General features: G+C 40.0%; 1 protein-coding gene across 2 annotated transcripts in view; it reads left to right on the forward strand.

Annotated features, from left to right (window-relative positions):
- Positions 1-440: 440 nt before the first annotated feature.
- cdk19 (cyclin dependent kinase 19) overlaps positions 441-24,570 on the forward strand; it is a 55,262-nt gene continuing 31,132 nt past the window's right edge. For both annotated transcript variants that reach the window (XM_081378270.1, XM_081378269.1), the window contains exons 1-2: positions 441-713; positions 8,306-8,381. In XM_081378270.1, the coding sequence (XP_081234396.1) occupies positions 586-713; positions 8,306-8,381 (204 nt within the window). In that variant the 5' untranslated portion in view covers positions 441-585. The remainder of the gene's footprint in view (positions 714-8,305; positions 8,382-24,570) is intronic.

Genomic DNA, 24,570 nt, shown 5'->3' on the forward strand with positions numbered 1-24,570 from the left:
GCTGTGACTGTTGTCAATCAAATGAGATGTTGCGTAAAGGTATGAATTCACGCGGCACATGCCCTTGTATAGACGAGCTCACATTTGCGTTGCTATAACGCTGCGCCAGTGCATAGACATAAAAAAGTAATTGGTGTCCGTTTATTCACTAGTTTACTGAAGGAAAAAGGGAGGTTTTCTCGTGTATTTTACACATTGTATTCATACTGCGTCACATTTTGAGAACAAGAGTCATATTGTACTCATGCTGCAATCACAGCTAATGTTTAAACATACTAACAACCAGAAAAATGCATTTTTGAAAGGGAATGGAACGACGTCCACGTCGCGATTTGCGCGTTGTAGTTTTATACACGTCCTATCGTCATTAAGTCAAACCGACGGGTTGATCTGAGAACACTACATTTCCCAGAAGGCCATCCGCGACAATAAATTGCGTCACCGAACATGTGACCATTAAGCGGAGCCGACCAAAATCCCAAACAAGGAAATGGTGGGGTAATAAAACGATCGGATCATTTAATTAATGCATGTAATAATTAATATTTTATTTTATTGTAAATTAAGAAATATCTATGGGTTAAAATGGACTACGACTTCAAAACGAAGCTCGCCGCCGAGAGGGAGAAGGTGGAAGATCTGTTTGAATATGAAGGTTGTAAAGTGGGTCGCGGCACATACGGGCATGTTTATAAAGCGAAGCGTAAAGACGGGTAAGAGACACGCGATTGATCGACGCGTTTCACTCACTGCACGCGCTTCTGCTGTCACTGTGTGTGTATGTGTGTGTGTGCGCGGGATGCTCTTGTGTATCGGGGGAATTACGCTGTAATCTCTACCCTGTGTGATTGTTTTTGTTTTCATGGACGCACTTCAACGGTCCACCCCCCAAACCAGCGTGATATGTGTTTCACGTGTTTATATTTCTGAATGCGCACTAATTCATGCGTTCATTTTTTTTTTTATATATAAGTGCAGTTTTTCGTTTGTGCAGGAGTTCACATGTTCATTTGTGCAGTTCTGAATTCACCTTGATTTGTGCAGAAGTCCACACTTTCCTAAAAGGTGGAGTTCGCGTGTTTTCATGAATTTATGTTGATATAGCGTGCAGAAGTTCTAACGTGCTAGAGTTTATACAGCATGACATGTACATTTTCGTGGGAGTTAAAATGTTCCTCCGTATATGAGTGCATCATTCATGTGTTGTTCAGTTGTGCAGAAGTCACATGACGAGTTACTGGACTCGTAGCGGGTTCAGCAAGTTCCATCTAGAACCAATAACCGGTGATTATGCCACATCAAAATGGTGTTATTGTGACGTATGTGAAAATACTCTCGTGACAGCGAGGTGGCCTCGGGTTTTTAGGAAGGCCCTGCAGTGGCTCATGTTCTCCTCCAACTGCACAAACTGCAAGCAACATGAGAAACGACTTCATGGTGGCGCATCTTAAAGTCCCCATGAAATCAAAATGTTATTTTTTTGGCTTCTAGTATGAATACGTTAGCCTTAAGGTTACCTGTAAGCTAGTGTGCTTCAAAACAATGACAACATTCACATTTAGAAGAAATAAGCATTCCAATATGGATCAGTGATTTTGATGGCATCACTCTGCACTTCAGCTTCTCATCAGATTTTCTGTCCAATCAAAAGCTCGCTTGAATCTGAAGCCCCGTCCCCAAATAGTCACTGAAGCTGTGGCTGAAATCGATCACTTGTTCACACTATTACTATTTTTTACATGGTGAATGGCATATAGTGCACTATATAGTGGATAGGGAACGATTCAGAGTGTGTGAATATGCTTTCCATCGGGGCGAATGGTTGGGAGACTGGTTTCATGTTAGTGTCACAGAACCTCCGCCGGTCCGGTCCAGAGACACGACAGCATAGAGCGAATGATCGACGCAGACCAGAAAACACATCAGACCTGTTTGAATTCTGAACAGAATGCTTTATTTTAAAGCGATATGGTGGAGATTAGGAATAGAAATGGTTAGAGATTAGGAGGAAACTGTGGCTTTAATGAGCTCAATGGCTCTGGCTGAACTGTGATATAAACTAAATGCTATTGGCTATTTTAAAAAAGGGGAGGAGCTGTTCAATATGTCCCGCCCTGTCTTCCTGTTTCAGAGGAAATTACGTCACCACAGTGAATAGTGCTGCGCATTCAGTGGGCCTTTAACTTCAATTGACTTTGAACAATCACACCGTTATGTTGTATAAAGAATATGTGATATGAATCAACCAAAATGTGTTATAAAAAGACTGATTTTGGCACAGTTTAATAACTGATATAGATTACTTGTTAATCGTAACAAACATAACATCTAAATGTGAAGGCAGCAATATTTTCAAATGCATGCATTCACTTAATCGGCAACCAAGAATGTGGTCACGCTGATTGTCTTTGTTTACTATTGTGTTTGTATGTGCGGGTGTTATCTGTATTTCTGTCTGGTGGAACTGCTCTTCAAGAAAGTTTCCACATCAACTACACTAAAAAAAAATCTTTGAATTTTCTCACACAAGTCAAGACATATTCAAGTCAAGTTAAATATAGCGCTTTATACAATACAGATTGTCTCAAAGCAACTTTACGGTGATAAACAGGAAATAACAGAATCAATTCAATTCTGCTGTAAAGCAGCTTTAAAAAAGACAATAGTGTCATAGTTCAGCTGGAAGTCTGTACAGTGATGATTCAGCTCCATTCAATAACTGTAAATCAGTTATGAAATGAGATCATTCAGCTATGAAAAGCTGTACAGAAGACTATTGTATCATTATTCACTTTGCGTCTGTTCAGTTCAATTCGAGCAATAAGTTACTGAGCACACCATTGACTTCAATCATGTATCCACCCACAACCTCTTCTTCACCACAATACTAACCACAAAACTTCAACATTAGAGAAACTCTTTTAAATGTCAAGCGTAGCTGAACATTAAACATCAGCAGGTGTTCACCCTTCACTCAGAAACACAGGGGCCGGCCCGGTTGCATAAACTGTTAAGACAAGTCATCAGTTTTCTTTAACTTTTTTAAGTCAGTTACATAGACGTACATTGGTCGAATATGACACCCAAAAGTAAGACTGATTACTCTGAACTAACTGTTAGTTGTTCATACTAGCTCTGATGTGGCTCTGATGCTCTCACCTGGCTCTGATCTGGCTCTGATGCTCTGATCTGGCTCTGATGCTCTCACCTGGCTCTGATGCTCTCACCTGGCTCTGATGCTCTCACCTGGCTCTGATGCTCTCACCTGGCTCTGATCTGGCTCTGATGCTCTCACCTGGCTCTGATGCTCTCACCTGGCTCTGATCTGGCTCTGATGCTCTCACCTGGCTCTGATGCTCTCACCTGGCTCTGATCTGGCTCTGATGCTCTGATCTGGCTCTGATGCTCTCACCTGGCTCTGATCTGGCTCTGATGCTCTCACCTGGCTCTGATGCTCTCACCTGGCTCTGATCTGGCTCTGATGCTCTCACCTGGCTCTGATCTGGCTCTGATGCTCTGATCTGGCTCTGATGCTCTCACCTGGCTCTGATCTGGCTCTGATGCTCTCACCTGGCTCTGATCTGGCTCTGATGCTCTCACCTGGCTCTGATCTGGCTCTGATGCTCTGATCTGGCTCTGATGCTCTCACCTGGCTCTGATGCTCTCACCTGGCTCTGATGCTCTCACCTGGCTCTGATCTGGCTCTGATGCTCTGATCTGGCTCTGATGCTCTCACCTGGCTCTGATCTGGCTCTGATGCTCTCACCTGGCTCTGATCTGGCTCTGATGCTCTGATCTGGCTCTGATGCTCTCACCTGGCTCTGATCTGGCTCTGATGCTCTGATCTGGCTCTGATGCTCTCACCTGGCTCTGATCTGGCTCTGATGCTCTGATCTGGCTCTGATGCTCTCACCTGGCTCTGATCTGGCTCTGATGCTCTGATCTGGCTCTGATGCTCTCACCTGGCTCTGATCTGGCTCTGATGCTCTCACCTGGCTCTGATCTGGCTCTGATCTGGCTCTGATGCTCTCACCTGGCTCTGATGCTCTCACCTGGCTCTGATCTGGCTCTGATGCTCTGATCTGGCTCTGATGCTCTCACCTGGCTCTGATCTGGCTCTGATGCTCTCACCTGGCTCTGATGCTCTCACCTGGCTCTGATCTGGCTCTGATGCTCTCACCTGGCTCTGATGCGCTCACCTGGCTCTGATCTGGCCCTGAACTGGCTCTGGTGCTCTGATCTGGCTCTGATCTGGCTTTCATCTGGCTCTGATGTGGCTCTGATCTGGCTTTCATCTGGCTCTGATGTGGCTCTGATCTGTCCCTGAACTGGCTCTGATGTGGCCCTGAACTGGTTCTGGTGCTCTGATCTGGCTCTCATCTGGCTCTGATCTGCTCTCATCTGCTCTGGCTCTCATCTGGCCCTGAACTGGCTCTGATCTGGCTCTGATCTGGCTCTGATCTGGCTCTATGCAAGGCACGCTGGCTGGGGACTAAAAATCCCTCCACTGCCCGGTTAAGTTAATGCAATTAAAATGATTCACGTAGTCCCATCCCCAATTTAGTAAACTTCATATAATAACATCAAATAACATGATACAAAAGAGTACAAAAGATTTTAACCACCAGCAATACACATTTGGTGCTGAAACCAAATGTGTATAAGTCTAATGAGCTGATGAGATAAATGTAATTGATTACACACATGAATGTGCAGTGTTGCATCAGCATTTATTCGATGGTGAACAATGATTGATTTCTTTGTAATTGGTCTGATGATTGTAGGATGACGTTGATCTCCTTTTATGATTTCTGAAGGTGTGGTCAAAAATATCTAGTGTCACTGGCGTAGTGACGTAAGCTCAGTTCACTCATTCAAAGCAAGCAGATCCGGTGCGTGGTTGTCAAATCTGCATTGGGAAATGTTTTCATCTTTACATGAAATTCTTGGCCTTTTGGATATCTTTTGAATTCACTGGATTTCATCTGCTAAAATTCAGAACAGCTTTAAATGTGAGCACACCTTAAGTTTGTTTATGGTTCTAGGGTCACGTTTTGGTACAGTTTGGTCAAAAAAACACAACTACTTCTAATTACTAACTTCGAGTAAGATTGCCTTCTTTTTGGTAACAATCACTCTAGCATGCCGCTTTAACTTCATGCATAAGAAAATGTCATAAGAAAATGTTTTTTGTTTGTTTTCTAGAAAGACTTTTGATAATAGGTGGATAAATGTACATTGGTTGGGTGGGTTAGCGAAGTAATACCAGAATAAAGTCAGACACAACAACATTGGCTCAAACATTGATGTGCATTTGAGGCAAGACTTTTTGGCTCAACAATGGCAGACGGGCAGACAAAAGCCACTATATTTGCTATTCTTCTTGGTGATGGAGTGGCTATTTGGAGTGGATATAGTCACTTTCACTATTATTAGAGACATTACTTGAGTCAGCATTGCACCTCTGAATGTTATATTTGCATGACGCACTCTTGCACATTTGAAGCGTAACATTCCCCTTGACACACTGCACTTGAACAAACACACAGTGTGCCACCCATCACTGGATACTGAGGGGGAAAAGCCGTTTAAAAATTGATCAATTTAAAGAACTCACAGCACCTAAAATAAACACACACACACACACAGTCGCCCAGGAAGGATTCGGGCACTTCAGCCACACTGGGAAATTACAAACCATCAAACCTAATATTGTTTATTTTAGAAGCATGTTGCATGTAAAATATAAAAAAAGAGAGACGTTTTGTGGTTGTGAGATGTTAGCAGGAAGTGTCAGAAGTTTATGTGTTGAACTACACTTGTGTGAAATTGAGGGGGACTTGTTCAGTTGGTTAAAAATCATTGCAAAAGCAGCACCAGTTTAGCAGAAAAGCATGAGAAATCATGTGAATTGTATGAGAAACTGCGACAAAGTTTGCTTAAGATTATATTATAAGATAAAAGTTCACAATTCATTTTGTTCATCATTCGCTTACTTTAAGAAGTTCACCACAGCTGCGATCTGATGATAGTTGAACAAACGGGATTAGTCTCGCTCGAGTTGACAAACTAACCCATCCAATCAGGCTTTGCTGACACTAATCATCAACTTTCTCTGTCAACTCAGGCTTTGGTTCTGAGCTCATGAATAACTGCGGAGCGCATGACAACCCATCACATGCCTTGAGAAACGGAAAGTGGGATTCACTCTTCGCAAGAGTGTTAGCCAGTCACATGCCTTGGAGCATATGGCGATGAACACAAATAAAACTCAAGCCATTTTCATGGTGCCTAAAACCCAAGGTTTGAGTATAACCATACCTCACTAGCCACCTAATCCGGCTTCATGGCATAAAACCCTTGATACAGAAACTGGTTGTTTCTCTGCTCAGGCGCGTAGAAGTTATGTGAAAGATGGCAAAATATTTTAAATGTCTAATGATCTTTCGTATAGCCATTGTCAAGTGTCCATCCAACGGTTTATCTCAGTTTTGAGAAGTGTATCTGTTGTTTCATGAGTTAAAACCAAAGTACGTTTTTTTGTTTGGAAAATAATTTGCTTTGCCAAAAATGAATATCTGTATTAAAAATATAGGCTGTATAGCCTTAGTTTGATTTAGGGTTTCTTATTCTTTCAAATTTCAAATTCTTATTTTACGATATGATAAATTATCGCAATATAGTTGTTTTGTGTTATTTTATCTAGTTCTTTAGATATTAGTTATTAAAAATAAGAAAAAAGAAGTGAATTACAAACAATAGGACAAATACAATATAACAAAAATATTAATTAAACTACATTTTTCAGGTGCAATAGGTTTATTTAACATGTAGTTAGAATTAGTAAAGAAATCAAATGGAAAAAAAGTTGCATAATCTGCACTGTATGAATTAAATATAAATGTATTCTTATTAAAGCAAAAAAAAAGTTATTATTTTTTCTTTTGTTTGATTCACATCAATGACACAGAGCAGCGTCAGGTTTATTAGGCTGCTGTCACTTTAAGACCAAACGCACGGATCCATCATACTGATACGCATTTACTTTCACTTGAGACATAACCGGCTGTGTTTACAGGAATACTCCACACGATGGGCATTTTGACATACAGTAATTGCGTGTGTATTTGTCCATTCAAGTGCAATAAGACGTGAAAGAGAACTGAGTTAGCGATCGTATGCTGAGAGAATCGTATTTCTGGCAGGGTGCCAGTCAGCACGAGCACCGCACGAGCTCTTTTCAGGATATATTACGCTTATATCTCTTTTTAACATCAAAGACCTCAAGCTCTTTCTTTATATTCTCATTGATGCATTTCAACACTCTGAATATTTTCATACCACAATATACACCATATAGCAAAATCCCTAACCATAGACTTTTTTTTTGACCATGGTAACAATATCTTCATACCGCCCTGCCCTAATTAGATATATTAGTTGTTATATATTGCAATAATAGTGTCACAGAACGTTGATTGTTATAAATACAACTGTCACGAAGAAGAAGATGAGTAACACTTACAAAGTCTTTAATAAATCCACGAGGAGAACACACTGAAGAACGCAGGAACATCATGACACAACCACTCTTAGATTGACAAGAACTGGAAAACTAACAGACAGAAACTCAAGGTATAAATATAGTGAAACAAGCCAAACTACACGATTAGCACCTGAACTGGACAATCAAGCAATGTGTAACCATGGAAACAGAGCAGAAGAGCACAGAACGATAAGAACCAATTAGCAATAACAATCATAGAACAGAATGAAACAAATAGCCTACTAAACATGAGAAAACTAACTAAGAATGTGACAGGTAGGCATTAAGCATATATTTAATAGTCTTCAGTGTTCAGATACTTTTGAGAACTACTCTATAAAAATGTATTTTATGACCTGATTTATATTTTCTGTGACTTTTGTTGTAAACTGTCAATGTATTTAGATGAATTTTAGCAATTTTATAAAAATATTTTTATTGCAGTAAGTAAATGAACTTTTCACATAGTTGCACATATTGCTTATTTAACACGGTATGTATTTGTTGTAAATTAACTTTAACACTTTACATTGTTACTACTTGATTAATACTTTTAATTCCATATAATTTAATAATTTAATGAGAAATATATTATTATACAAATGCCAGTATTATTGAATTAAATATTTTAATGAAATACAATAAATACTAGTTCATTAGAGTTTAATGTTGTGACACAAGTGTTGTAATGGTATTTTTACTGTATGAGCGTAGATGTCTTTCCTCACCTTTAGTAATGCTGTGTTTGTGTTTTCACAGGAAGGATGAGAAGGAGTATGCACTGAAACAGATAGAAGGCACTGGTATTTCCATGTCTGCCTGCAGGGAAATTGCTGTAAGTTATTTTTTAAGCTACTTCTCAACTGCTTTACCCCGTACAATACATTTTTTAATCACCTCTCAGTTTGCAAAAACAAACTAAGAACTATCACTTTAACTGATTTGTTGAAGCAAGACACAAGACAAGGGAGCACATGGAAAAAACAGGAAAAAACAAAACACATGTAAGACCAATAAAACCTGAGACTGGGAAACAGCCAAATGGGTGTTAGGATTAAACACACATTACCTCAAGTAAAACACACTCAACCGGTTGATACAGCTGCCAACTCATTGCATAACTACTGCTGAAATAAAATGCTTTCATTTCATGGAAACTTTAGCGTTATTTTCTAGAAGATAAAATACTGCAATTGTTTCTGGTATTATTGTTTAGTTAGGCATAGGGATGGGTATCGCTAAGGCTTTAACGGTGTTACCGACACTGCTTATCGATCCGGTACTTGTCACGGTATTCTTATCGTTAATTTTCTTTCTTTTTTTAACAATTAAGAACAATTAACATGGCTTTATATTTTGAAATGTAAAATAAACATCTATAGCAAAAGAAAAAAGTTATGCTTTAACAAGACAAATAAAACATCTGTTTGTCATGCAGCAGTGTGCAGGCTTTTTGTGTATTTTATATACATAAGATAGGACAAGATAAGCAAAAACAAAGTACAAACACATAGTCAAACAAAATTAAATAAAATAAGAATACAATAAAACAAAGATACAAATTATATACATAGTGCTTTAATTTCCGGGAGGTCTACCAACATTACTGTTCAGGTAAGTAATATGGCCTAAAAAGAAAGTAATCAAATGTAAAATAACACTGCATAGTTTATCGTAGATAGATTGATGCTTATTAAAGCTAAAGTTATTCATTCAAGAGCGTTGAGCGTGCTCGCTCATGCGTCGTGGCGCTCTCGTGAACTCGCGTCAGAGGCCCACACGGAAGAAAGTTAATAGTTAAATAAAGTCATTATTTTGGGGGATTTTTGCGGGCAAAAAGTATTCTCGTCGTATTTCTAGCTTAACGTGTCCTCTTCTATAATACTTCATAAAACTATAGTTACCTTTGACAAGAAATGCCACAAGCAAACATCAGAGTGAGTCAGTCGGTGAGTCATTTCAGCGGATTGATAACTGGCCACAAAACCAACAGAATTTAATGACAGCACTCAGACCACACACTTCCGCATATGTTGATGATAAATCATATGAGACTGGCACAGCAGCCGTTTAATGCATGTTTTTATTTTTTTTTATTTAACCTTTATTTAACCGGATGATCTCATTGAGATTTAAAGGGGTGGTTGATTATGATTTCACTTTTCTAACTTTAGTTAGTGTGTAATGTTGCTGTTTGAGCATAAACAACATCTGCAAAGTTACAACGCTCAAAGTTCAAAGCAAAGGGAGATATTTGCTTTTAAAGAAATTGCTTTTTAAGGACTACAACAAATGGCTGGTAGAGACTACATGACATTCCTCCCGGGTTGGTGACATCACTAACCCTACAATTTGCATAAACCCCGCCCCCGGGAACGCCATTTATAGATTATCATGACAGAATATGCTAATCAATGACTAGAAGATAACTACACATAAACTATCTAAAATCATCAACTAACCATTCAGAAATGTCCTGTTTCATTCTGTTGTCACTTCTTGAGTCTCTCCATCATTGTCCGACTCCGGTTTGAGCATAAAAGGCTAAAAGTTTTGGAAATTTTCAGTGCATGTCTGTGTGGGGTAAAAGGACACAAGCTGTTGAAGCTCCGCCCCCTGTGCCGGGAGCAGCAGCTCATTTGCATTTAAAGTGACAAACACAAAAACTGTGCGTTTTCGCTAACCCTCAAAAAGTGACAACTTTAACATGCTATATAAAAATATCTGTGGGGTATTTTGAGCTAAAACTTCACATACACACTCTGGGGACATCAGAGACTTATTTTACATCTTGTGAAAAGGGCATTATACCACCCCTTTAAAACCTCTTTTTCAAGAGAGACCTGGCCAAAATGGCAGCATATTAACGGTGCATAGTTACAAATATGATCCCCAAGCATAAGCACAATAACAAGGAACATTTAAACAAGATTCTCAAGATACATAAACAAACAACATCAGACTACTTAAGAGTACAATTTATTCCTACCATAGGTTTAAAACGATTTAGTTATTTTAAAAACAGTGACAACAATTTATGGCTTCTATTTCCAAAACTTTCATGATGTTGTTTAAATTCACCAAAATAAATCAGAGTTCGCAATTGCAATTCAGTCTGTAATGTGTTCCAGGTGACCGGGGCTGCATAACTAAAAGCCTTCTTACCAAGCTCTGTACAGATAACAAGTACAAGTTACCGGAGCATAAGTGATAAGAACTGATATTACGTGACATATAGGAGCAAAGATAAGAGGGAAGCATATCCAACATAGACTTATAAATAAAAATAAGCCAATGTATATGCTTCCTCACTGACAATGAGGGCCAGTTTGTCATTTTGTACAAGGTACAATGATGTATTGATGCCTTACATCCAGTCACAAATCTTAATGCATGGTAGACAGTATCCAACAAAGACAAACATCGATCAGGCGCATTTCTATAGAGCAAATCACCATAATCGAGTGCAGTGAGAAAGCTTGCAGCAACCAATCTCCTGGTTTTCCAAGAAAAACAGGCTTTGTTTCTAAAATAAAATCCTATTTGAGCTTTTGTACCAGTTTATCAATGTGCAACTTAAAAGAGAGCTGATTGTCGATTAATATACCCAAATATTTGTACAATTTGACTTGTTCGATCTGCTCACCATGTATAATAAAAATACTTGGAAGACTGTCCAAAGACTTCTTAGATTTCGAATAAAGCATAATCTTAGTTTTCTCAACATTCAAAAGTAGTTTAAGCTGATAACAGTTGTATCTGAACAAGGTTAAAAGCAGATTGTAAATAAGAAAAAGCTTGGTGTAAAAGTCTGTTCATTGTTCATAAAAATGGAAATGAGCCTGAGAAATGTCAACACCCAAGTTATTAATATAGATAGTAAATAAAATTGGACCCAAGACTGATCCTTGCGGTACACCACAAGATACACTCAGAGTTGCTCATTTGGAATTGTCAAAATAAACATACTGAGTTCTGTCTGCCAAGTAGTTAGTAAACCAATCAACAGTATGGTCAGAAAAAACAATATTACGTAGCTTTTCCAGCAAAATGCAATGATCCACTGTATCAAATGCTTTGGCTAAATCTATGAAAAGAGCTACACAGGTGTTCTTGCAGTCCATTGCCTCAATAATGTCATTAATGACCTTCATTGCAGCAGTAGTATACTGTGCTGCCTTCGAAACCCAGACTGTACGTCAGACAAAATATGATTGGAAACCAATTAGTCTTTTAACGGCACTGTTAACCCTTGCTGTAAAAAAAGGCCAAATTCTGACAATATCATACCATTTTCCATTAAAACAGTAATATACCGTAGAAAACAAAAATAGCCTACAGGAATATACTGTGAATTAACAGCGCTCAAAGTCGACACTAAGAGGCTGTTTTCACAATCCCTCATTCACTATTCCCTACATTAGTTCACTAATATAGTCCACTTGACAGAGGGAATGAAAAGAAGTGAGTGAATTGAGACACTGGTGAAACCCTGATAAGCAGAATCATTGAAGGACAGAAAAACAAGAACAGAAAAAAGAAAAACACAAGAACTACAACTGACTTTCAGCAACACTGAGTGTGAAACCAGTTTATCGTTATTTCTTTCATGCATGTAAACAAGTTCTTGTTGAGAATTAACAGAGATTTAGTTAATAATAAAGTTTGTTGTCACCATGATGGAGATCAGTATTTGCTTTAGTTGGTCACTTGTCCCTTGACTTCTTACCATTCATCTCTCTCTGGCTGCTGTAACAGTGAGTTTATAAAACACATTTGTTATGGCAAAAAAAAGTCAAGAGAAAATTCATGATCAGGTGTTTTTGGCTTTTGTGATGTCACAATCATACTGGACATTTCTGATTCCCTGATCTTTCCTGTAAATATTCTTTGAATTAATGGGTATTTCATAATTAGCATATATCTGTGAATCTACATCATGAAATCAATATTTCTGTAATCAGATCTTCTGAAGAATATTGTAATCATATTGTGCTTTAAAACATTTTAAACTCCTGCTTGACTCAGACACGCACAGACATCAACAATCAGCATATGAATCTCAACAATGGTGACAATCAAAAGTTTCATGTTGCAATGCATGCTGGGTTCCAGGATAATCTGATAATATAGAACTCCCAGCATGCACTGCTGCATGAATAAAAAAAATATATATATATTGCTACCATTGTTGAGATTCATGTGCTAAATTGTGATATCTCTGTGTTTCTAAAAGTCAGTGTAGCTCTGTTTTTTGGTTTATGCATGATGTGTTAAAAAAAAGAGTCATTGTAATTTATTGCTGTGGTTTCACAGTGGTGGTAATGTAACACTTTTGATTGAGGATTAAACTCTGAGTGAGAATGAATTCCTTAGTGAATGAACAGGCAATATGATGATTTTGTCATCATAATCATTATAACCACAGTCATTCATTAACTGTGTGTGTGCTTGTGACTTGCACAAAAGCAGCAAAAGAAACATTAATGTTTTAGCATCAGCATCCCAACTAAAGCAAGCACTGATCTCTATAATGGTAACTTCAAACCAAACATTTTCAAGTAAACATCTCAATAACAACTTCTGTAGATGTATGACAGACATAGAGTCATACTGGTTAATAATAAGTGGAATAATGTGTAATGGCTGGAAGTCAGTTGTAGTTCTTGTGGTTCTCTATTTTCTCTTTTCTTCAGTGATTCTGCTGGTTAACAGCATGTGTTCATCACTTATGCTCAACAATCACTTACATATTCACTTAATTATCTCACTGCAACACTGTCTCAATGTTACGTGTTACTCTTTATAGTAGGGGTGTAACGATTCATCAGCCACATCGATGTATCGATTTATATTCCTACGATCCAACTGCATCTGTGCTCGGCAGGTTGGCCTTCCGGACGACATATATCGATCTAACATCGTTTTAAAAGGTAATGAATCGATTGTATCGATACTAGGAAATAACGCATTGGATTTAAGCACGTTAGACTTTATATGGATGTTTTTTCTTTGCACTTTTAATGATAAAGGCGTTAAACGTTACTCGATTCAGTCTGCCTATCTGTGATGTCGTTGCCATGCGTGACGCGCCAGCAGCAGCGCAAACACAACAAGCAGCGCAAAGTCTCTCACCTCAGAAAAACGGACTTTCCTGTCCTCTCAGCCGCTATACTGCAGTAGCGCGAACTCTTCAATTGCACGCGCAAATTCGGCGGAGCGCGCTGTATCACTTCACTAAAGTGCAAAAGACATACGAGAATGCAACGTCGTAAATTAGTAAGTTAACCACATAAACTCCGCCATCCCGGTACCGGGATCGAAAATCTTTGTTATGATGTTCGTACGTTGTTTTAATAATCTTCCTTATATGGTATTAGACAATTCATGGTATCATTTGAAAGCTTAAAATCCGATCTTTACAAAGAATACCATCACTTTCGTTTTCATGATACATGTCGAATGAAATATTAGCTTAAATATGCATTGGTCCCAGGCAAAAAAATCCGCTTTATGATTGCGAATAAATATTTCTACAAATATTTATTTTTATATATTTCACAAAACAGTCAAGTCATATATCACAAGAAAGCTCTCATTCTAAGGAATTTGACGATGTAGATTATTACATTGTGAGACAATCGTAGACCGAAATATCCTCAAAAGAATCGCGCAGTGAAATAAAATCAAACAGAGATGACAGATAAAAGTATCACATTCCTGCTCCGATAGCGGCTTCAGTCAGCCGCAAACAGCCACATAATCTATATCACCTTTTAGCTTAGGATGTTCTCTTTCAAATAAGACCATTTTCACGTTTCTGTGAGCTTTTATTGGTAAGAAAAACCTTTTCGAATGAACTGAGAGAAGACGCGCTCTGAGCGAGAGACACTGGATCTCCCAGCCATCTGGACAGGCGCGAGCCTTACTCACAAAGCTACTGCTAAGGCAAGCATTTAGTATATATATCTAACCGGAACTAATCTCGCGTCGCATATCAGTGACGGACCTTTCACAAAAAGACGAGAGTTCAAGAGAGTCGGACGGATGCGCTCTCTTGATCACTTCCGGGTGAGCGCGCGAGCTCTCTTTTGAGTAAAGATATCCGCGAGTTTGCGTGTGTTATATAGTTTATGAACTGTTTTGATTTTTATAATTGCATCTAGAAAGATAAAAGCATCAATGGCATTGATAAAAGCGGTCTTTGGAAGTGCAACTGGTTTCTAAATGGACGATTTGGAGTTGCAGAATGCGCGCACTCCAGACGCACTGAGCATTTGGGTACGTATAACCTTATGGGTTTTCAGCATTTACAATGTTTATATAAATGTTTTGATTAAGTTATTGTTAGTTTGAAATGTGAAAGCACAGCAACCAATTTGATAAACTATTATTTGAAAATAAATGTCAAACGTTTTGAAAATGGAAAGTATGATTGCGCAATAGTTTACAACTTTGCATAAGTGGAATAAAATGGTAATTTCAGTAAATCTACATTTTGATATTGTGAAATGGATATTATTACAGTGCAGAAACTATGTATAAATAGTGTTTTTTCTTTGTTTCATGTTCTGTTGAAGATTGGCACTGTTGGCACAGCTGGCACAGCTGGCATCAGATCTCCAGGAGGCTGGCTGGTGATGTTGAGGTGATGCACAACACAGGTGACAAAACTGATGCCCATATAATGAATTATATAAATCTGGAGGATGAGGATCCTGTTCTAGATTGTAATAGACCACAGATTTTAGGCAAATCATTTGTAAAATGATAAGTCTTGTATCTTCTGAAAGAATAAAATGATAAAAATCATAAAGCGCCTATTTTTTTCTTTCTGTTTATTATATCACAGACACCATATACTATAATATTTATCACATCCAGCAGTGTTTTATATAATTTCAAAGTGTTTTCTGTAAAATGACACTGGAAAATTGCATATATTCCACTGTATATGGGTATGAGCAGAGTTTAGATTTGGGTAGGTGTAAATTACATAACAAAAAAGTAATATTCCTCCCTTCAGATTAATATGCACATCTTTTTCATTTTTTAGTATAGAGAAAAAATTCTTTTTTCCAGAGTTTTCTGGCATCTAGAGGAAACAGGCATAAGTGTCTTCATGTTGCTAGACCCCACAGGGCCTGAGTTACACACTTTCAAAAATGAATTTAAAATTAAAAAATCAAAAAGCGCCTATTTTTTTTTTTTTTTTTATTACAGCTCAGACAACATATACTTAAATGTTTATCACTTTTAACACTGTTTTATGAATCTGCAAAGGGTTTCCTGTAAAATGACACCAAAATTGTCTATTTTGGAAAAAATATGTGGAAATGGGAGGCTTTTCAATTTCGGTAGGAAAATCCAGGCGGAAATCCCCAAAAATGGTCTAGGAGTGTAAGAGGTTAAGAAATAAAAGTAAAATACCAATAAATAACGTTATTGGTACGTCGTGTGTTGCTATCAGGAGCAGTTTCCATGTTTCTTTACCAGTTCTTCTAAGTATTGTGTATCACCATGGTAGCCTAATTGTTGTTTGTTTCCATAACAAAATGCCACTTACTGGTTACTATATTTTTATATGACTGTGGTGGCTCATACCAAGATTGTATAACCAAAAACTAGTTTGGGGCTTATTTAATAGCTTAACCTCGAAGTGCCTACTGTTTATCAGTATTTGTCATATTCATTAAAAAAAAGTAAATGCATTTGATATTAATTGTTGTTTACTTGTTTGTTTATATCTATAATTAATTGATACCTGATTCCCTTACAAGAATTTTTGGCTAAAAAGTCACTGAATCGATTTCACACTGTTGCCAGTAGTTTACTGTAAAATCTTGTTTTTTGGGAGAAGAGTACAGCATTTTTTGCTGAAGAGTACAGCATGTGCTTTAGTCCAGGAGAACACCTAGAAACATTGATGATATAAGCATGTTGCTTTATTTAAAAGGCAGTGACTGTGTAGTTGCTGGTTCAGTGGAAATCTCGTTATTTACAAAAGTTTTGTTGTGGTTTCAAATGAAATAAGTTCACAGTAACATTTTGCACATGTTATTGATGCATTATAAAGTTTAGTTAATTTATTTAAATGGCAGTTGGTCAATTTAAGGCAGTCGGTTTCTGCAAGTGAAATTAGTTAACTCGAGTTTTAATTTAGTGCATTTTTACAGTAACATACTGTAGATTACAGTAAAGAACTGTACGGTTAACAGTAAATTACTGTTGCCAGTATTTTACTGTAAAACAACCTGGTAAGGTCTAACAGTGTGATCACCAACCAATGCTTCTAAAACCTTAGCTGAAATCGGTAATTTGGAACAGACCATGTTAAACTTGTGATTTGGGAAAAATGTAACTGTTTTGCAGAATTACAGCAAAACACAGCAATCTTAAAGCTACACTACCGTTCAAAAGTTTGGGGTCAGTAAGATTTTTATTATTTTTAATAAAATAACATAACAGTGCCTGTCACGATCATGTTCTCTAAGTTTGATTGTTGTCATGTTGTCTCTGTTGGTTATCATTCCCTATAGCTGTGTTCGGGCACTAAGTGCGCTGGAACTTCTTCGTAGTTTGCTTTCTGTTTAATAATCATTTGAAACTTAGCAAACTAGCAGCTCCAGTAGAAATGAAAGATTTATCCTGAACTCCGTCATGGAAACTATGTACAACTCTTAATTAAACAAAGTAATAATCAGTTAAAATTAATTTATACCGGTAATATTACGCTGTAGCCGCATTAGACCAGCGGTTTGGAAAATGGATGAATGATTCAGCTGCATCTTCTGACGTCACAGTTGCATTATGGGTATTCTCAAGCCATGGAGTGGACAGTGGTTGCACACTTGTTATTGCGGTGGATTATGGGATTGAATGAGTGCACTCAATAGCATCCTCTATGGTTTAGGACACAAATGGCTTGTCGGACACAAAAATGGCTGTCCCCTTAAATAGTGGCTTTTGGGGACGATTTTGGACAGAGCACATGTTTTTTTTAAAGCCCTCAGTTTTCCTCGTAAATGGTTAGCCTAATATGTACAGTGTTTCATGTTCTTGGTGTTCATTATAAGTATCTTTCATTGTTCATTCTGCGTCATGCATCCTCTTTGTGGATTATACTACACACAATGCCTCTGTGAACAATTTTATTTAATTTTTTTACTATATGCCCAAAGCCTTTTCTTAGCATTTTTTGGTCACACTTTAGATAAGGGTCCAATTCTCACTAAAAAAAGTTTGCCTCAATAAACTCCTAATTACTGTGTATTAGTAGTTGGGTTACGCTTTATTTTAAGGTGTCATTGTTACAGTGTAATTATATATTTATATGTATGTACTTACTATAGGGTTAGGGTAGGATTAGGATTTGGTTGAGGGTTAGTTGCATGTAATTATGCAGAATTTACTGTTATTACTATGGTAAGTACATGTAACGATATGTAACAAGGACACTGTAAAATAAAGTGTTACCGGTAGTTGTTACGTTTAGGTATTGGGTAGGATTAGAATTGTAGAATAAGGCATTAATATCTGCTTTATAAGTACAAATAAACAGGATATGTCCTAGTAATATGTGTGCTTATAAGCAACTTTAATAGTGAGTATTGGACCCTAAACTAAAGTGTTACCCATTTTTTTCTTGCAGCCTGTTTATTATTTAGAATTTGTATGATTTATTAATGAAATGTTCAATGCTAACTGCATTGTTTGGGGTGGAACTAATGTAACACAGTTTAATACTGCTATATCTTCAGTCACAGATTTGTACATTATCTGAAGAAAATGTGAAGTGTACTAGGCCAGGCTTCGGTGTTTGGTGGCCAGATTTCAGAGTTAGCTGTGCAGTTGCTAGAGGCTGTTATAGATGGTTAATTTATGGCCCAAATGGCATAGCACACATGGCAATGGCATAGATGTTTAATAATTAAGTCCTTAGCAATAGTAGCAATAGTAATAGTATTTTTTCCCCCAGTTGGCATTAATATCCAAATAAATACATGCTATTTCTAAACCTCATAAAAAGAGAACTTCATAAACAAACAAACAAACAAACAAACAGTGTTTATTCACTTGACTACGACTCTGCATGCCAAGTTGTCCAAAGTACCTAAACACAGAGTGGATTCAGTAGCAGCCTAATCTGCCCAGGTCTTTCCTGAGATTGAAAACAACTGCATAACAACATTGTTGTTGGGTTTAAATGTCATGGGTGTAGATGTCTCAAAAGGCCACATTATGCGTCACGCAATCACTGAGCATTGTTGTTGTTCTGATTGCACACCATTTGTATATTAAGTCATGTTTAAATTGTTTAAATGGGAGTGATTATTTGTCGTGTTGCTGACATAGTTCACATAATGTCTAAATACCTGATTGGACTTATGTTACCATCAAACTAATAAGATCAAACTCTCTCTCTCTCTCTCTCTCTCTCTCTCTCTCTCTCTCTCTCTCTCTCATTTTCCGACCTCTTTTTTTTTACATTGTTGGAAAGGCAGAAGATATTGTTCCAGGGCTGGGTGAAAGGAGACAGGTGTTGAAGTTAGGTTGGCAATCGTTATTTGTACTTTGGCTCATTGATTTGAGGTCTTTTTATAGCTAAATATTTAATGCTGTTGATTATTTTTTTTCTAGTTTCATTTAGTTAAAAAAAAACCCTCTAAATAAATTAAACCATATAGCTATCAGATGATATTGTTTATATTTAAATATATAAATGCCCCATTAGCTCCCATGTAAAAAAGGCTTGATGTCAGAGGTTTAGCAGTTGCTTGTAACGTGTATATTCTGTTATGTTCAGTTTTAGTCTTGTTTGCTTTGTTTCTGTTTCCTGCCTGGGTTAGTCTCCTCGATGAGTCATTCTGTTCAGCTGTTTCCTAATTAGTTCGCTTTGTTTGTTTCACACATTTAAGCCCTGAGTTCTCCTTAGTTCTTTGTCCGTTCTTGTTTGTGTTATGTTGGCTGTTTCTCTGTTCTCCTGAGCATTTTGTCATTAAAGACTGTTTATCTGATTCTCCTTCATTTGTGCGATTTATATACGGCAACCAACCGTTACAGTAGATGCATACTTTCAAATTGAACAAATTCTTACCAAAAGGAACACTAAGCACAGAGGTTTTTTTTTCATATTTTCCGTCTCTGCGTTCTCTCCGTATTTACCTTTAGCCGCTACCTAAACCGAAAATATCTCACTAATGCTAAACGTTTTCTCTTTGAATCCTTGCACCCAAGAACAATACAAGTCGACACCATTATGAGTAAAAGTTTGCTAAGAAGTATGTCTTACTCAAGCAAGGCGGTATTTGACTCTGGTAAACGTATCCAGAGCAGATTGTTGAGAGTGGCCTTGGACTGCAACATGCCCAGTGCATTATTGTCACGGCAGGTCAAAAAAGTGAAGCGAGGATTCAAGTGCAGATAAGGAAGGATATTTAATAAGTAATCAAAAGTAAAACAAAACTAAAAAAAAAAAAAAAAAAAAACCCCGTAGGGGAAAACAAGACTGGAAACATAAAACAACAAACCAGCACAGGACTGCAAACACAGGGAGACTAAATAGGAAGCAAACAAAAGAAGGTAACGAACAAGGCAGGTGGGGCAAATGAATCAATAATCAGGTAACAAGATGGGAGGGGCCAGACAATTGACAGGAGAGCACATGTACTCACAAGCCATGTGCTCACAACAATGTCATGATCTGGGTTCCTTCTTCCTCTGTCTCCCTCTTGTGGCCACATCTCACTTTTTCACTACACCATCACCCTGGTCTCATCAGTACCAGCTGTTCCCATTTATCCTTAATCTCCGCTCATTCATCTCACCTGTTTCCCCTTTCCCCCTGATGTTTCCTGCTATTTCTAACTCTCTCTTTCTCTGCCTCTTTGTCAGTTTATTCCGATCTATCTAATGCTGAAGACGCTTCTCTTACCTTTCTTGTCAACGTATCGAGTCCTGTCCTGTCCTGTCGTGTCAAGTCCTGTGTGGTTCGTGAGGAGGCTTGTCCTCGAGACAGTTATCTCTTCCTTTCTCTTGCTGGCTCACTGTACTCTGCCCTGCCAATTCAGACGCTGAGTTCCTGATCTAGACGCGGTATCCAGCCTACGGTAGCCTACCATCTCTCTCGGCGGACTTCGCCTCTCACTACAGTCTACTCGGTGCTCTACTTCGCCTGACGCCTCGCTGCGCATCCTGAGTTCCAGTAATTTCTGCCACCAGCGGTTTATGTTGATTTCTACAAAGCGAAGTTTTCCGTTGACTGTTTCCTGAGAATCCTGAGAAGATTTATGTTCTTTACTGTTTCAGTGATTCGCTTCTCATTTCCATTAAAGACTGTATAATTGTCAATCTCGCTTTTTGGTCCTCTATCTCTCATTATAACAGAATAAACTGACCAATTATGGACCAAGCGAGCAGCCATCCCTTTCAAGCGGCAGTCAAGCTTCAAGGTGCCATGTTGGGGAAACACGAGCAGGAGATATCCACCGCTCGCCAGGCTGTAGACTCCCTCGCTAGCCAGATGGCTGACCTCACACAGCGGGTTCATCAGATTCGGCACGAGCCGCCCGCCTCTGAGATCCGTGAAGTTTCCGAACCTCGTGTCAATAATCCTCCTGTGTACTCCGGTGAGCCTACTCAGTGCCGTTCCTTCCTTACCCAGTGTGAGGTGGTTTTCTCGTTACAGCCTGCCACTTACGCTCGGGACCGAGCCAAGGTCGCCTACATAATCTCCCTCCTCGCAGGACGAGCTCGGGAATGGGGTACGGCTCACTGGGAGGCAGAAGGTGAATGCGTCTTCGACTTCACAGTCTTCAAACAAGAGATGATCCGTGTCTTTGACCGGTCAGCCCACGGTGAGGAGGCTTCACGACTCCTTTCGTCTCTTCGCCAGGGAAGGCGTACTGTTACTGACTTTTCTATAGAGTTCCGCACCCTTTCCACTTCCTGCGGGTGGAACGAGCCGGCGCTGGTTGCGCGCTTTCTAGAGGCGTTGAATCCTGATCTCAAGGACGAGATTTTCATGCGCGAGGTGCCTGCTCGACTCGATGCCCTCATCGATCTGGCGATCCGAATTGAAATGCGGTTTGACCTGCGTCACAGAGCACGTCGGACCGAGGTCTCTCGCTTTCCCACTTCTTCCTCTGCCATTTCTCCTCATGCTTCTGACACGGACTCTGAGCCCATGCAACTTGGTGGTCTTCGAATTTCTCCCAAGGAACGCGAGCGACGCATCACTAACCGCCTCTGCATGTACTGCGCCTCTGCAAACCACTTTGTCACTCATTGTCCGGTAAAAGCCAGAGCTCGTCAGTAGGCGGAGGGTTACTGGCGAGCGCGGTGTCAAGGAACTCTCCATCCAGGTCCTGTACTACCCTTCCTGCACTTCTTCGGTGGCCCGTCTCATCTGTCTCCTGCATGGCTCTGGTTGACTCGGGGGCGGAGGGGAATTTCCTCGATGAGTTGTGGGCTCGGAAGCAAGGTATTCCCCTCATAGACTTAAAAGACTCCACCCCTCTATATGCCCTTGATGGTAGCGTCCTTCCTAGAATAAAGCAGAAGACTGTACCTCTGACGCTTACCGTCTCGGGAAATCATAAAGAGACAATTTCTTTTTTTATTTTTCATTCCCCCTTTACCCCTGTGGTACTCGGTCATCCTTGGCTAGTACTACACAATCCCCAGATTAACTGGTCTGATGGCTCTATTTTGTCGTGGAAATTGTCTTGTCATGTTGAGTGTTTAACCTCTGCTGTTCCACCTGTTTCCTCTGTATCTGTTTTTCAGGAAGAACCCGGTGATTTGTCTGGAGTCCCGGAGGTTTATCACGATCTGCGGGAGGTCTTTAGTCGAGCCCGGGCCACTTCTCTCCCCCCCCATCGTCCTTATGATTGTAGTATCAACCTTCTCCCGGGGACCACGCCCCCGCGCGGCAGATTATATTCTCTATCGTCTCCTGAACGGGAGGCGCTGGAGAATTATCTGTCAGATTCTCTCAACGCCGGTACCATTGTGCCCTCCTCGTCACCTGCCGGTGCAGGGGTTTTTTTTTGTCAAAAAGAAAGACGGTTCGTTACGTCCCTGTATCGATTACCGAGGGCTGAACGAGATTACTGTCAAGAACCGTTATCCCTTGCCTTTAATGTCGTCAGCCTTTGAGATCCTACAGGGAGCTAAAGTCTTTACCAAACTCGATCTTCGTAACGCCTATCATTTAGTCCGCATCAAAGAGGGTGACGAATGGAAAACCGCCTTTAACACGCCCCTCGGTCACTTTGAATATAGGGTCCTCCCCTTCGGGCTGGTCAACGCCCCCGCCGTGTTCCAAGCTCTTATCAATGATGTCTTACGAGATATGCTAAATATTTTTGTCTTTGTCTATCTCGATGACATTCTCATTTTCTCTCCCTCACTCCAAGTCCATGTCCAACACGTTCGTCATGTTCTCCAACGTCTGTTAGAAAATCGACTCTTTGTCAAAGCTGAGAAATGTTCGTTTCATGTTCCGTCGGTCACGTTTTTGGGCTCAGTCATCTCTGCAGAAGGAGTTAGTATGGACCCGGCTAAAGTCAGGGCGGTCACCGATTGGCCCATTCCTGATTCTCGTGTTGCGCTTCAACGCTTTCTTGGCTTTGCCAACTTTTATCGTCGCTTCATACGAAATTTTAGCCAAGTTGCCGCCCCCCTCACTGCACTGACATCTGTCAAGTTCCACTTTAGATGGTCAGAGACAGCTCAAGCTGCTTTTGATCAGCTAAAGACTCTTTTCACTTCCGCTCCTATCTTACTTTCTCCTGACGTCTCGAAACAATTTATTGTCGAAGTCGATGCCTCGGAGGTCGGGGTCGGGGCCGTACTTTCTCAACGCTCTTCTTCAGACGGGAAGGTACATCCCTGCGCCTTTTACTCTCACCGTCTCGCGCCCGCCGAACGAAATTACGATGTAGGCAATCGTGAACTGCTCGCCATCCGGTTGGCGCTCGGCGAATGGAGACATTGGTTAGAAGGCGCTTCCGTTCCTTTTATCGTATGGACGGATCATCGAAATTTAGAATACATACGTTCGGCTAAAAGACTCAACGCCCGCCAAGCCCGTTGGGCTCTGTTTTTTACACGTTTTGATTTTTCCATCTCTTTTCGCCCCGGTTCTAAAAATGTAAAGCCTGATGCTCTCTCTCGCCTCTTCGACTCCCCCACCACAGCCATAACCCCTGAGGTTATTTTTCCTCCCGGTCGTGTTGTGGGAGCTACCGTGTGGGGAATCGAGAGGTTGGTCAGACGTGCATTATCTCAGGTTTCTGTGCCACGTAACTGCCCTAAGAGTCTCCTTTTTGTGCCCACGTCCGTTCGCCGCGCTGTCCTCCAGTGGGGACACTCGTCCAAATTGTCTGCCCATCCCGGCGTGCGGGGCTCTCTTGCTTTCATTCGTCAACGTTTCTGGTGGCCCACTATTGAACGCGATACGCGTCGCTTTATCGCCTCGTGTGTTACTTGCGCACAAAGCAAGACCGGCAACTCCCCTCCGGCTGGGTTACTTCGACCATTGCCTGTGCCAGCTCGCCCCTGGTCTCATATCGCGCTTGATTTTATTACCGGGCTTCCTTCGTCGGCTGGCAATACGGTCATTCTAACAGTCGTCGATCGTTTTTCTAAATCTGCTCGATTCATTTCCTCTCGCTAAACTTCCTTCTGCCAAGGAGACCGCCCAAATTATGGTAGATCATGTTTTTAAGATACATGGTCTTCCCACTGACGTGGTTTCTGATAGAGGTCCGCAATTCTCCGCCTTTTTTTGGAAAGAGTTTTGCCGTCTAATTGGAGCTACCGCCAGTCTCTCGTCGGGTTTTCACCCTCAAACCAACGGGCAAGCCGAGCGTGCCAATCAAATTGTCGCCCGCATTCTTCGCTGCCTTGCTCACCGTTGTCCCGCTTCATGGTCTGAGCAACTGGCCTGGGCAGAGTATGCACACAATTCCCTCCCATCCTCTGCTACAGGTCTTTCGCCTTTCCACTGCTGTCTCGGC

This window comes from Scardinius erythrophthalmus (assembly GCF_964197995.2).
Source record: "Scardinius erythrophthalmus genome assembly, chromosome: 11".
NCBI classification, from domain to species: Eukaryota; Metazoa; Chordata; class Actinopteri; order Cypriniformes; family Leuciscidae; genus Scardinius; species Scardinius erythrophthalmus.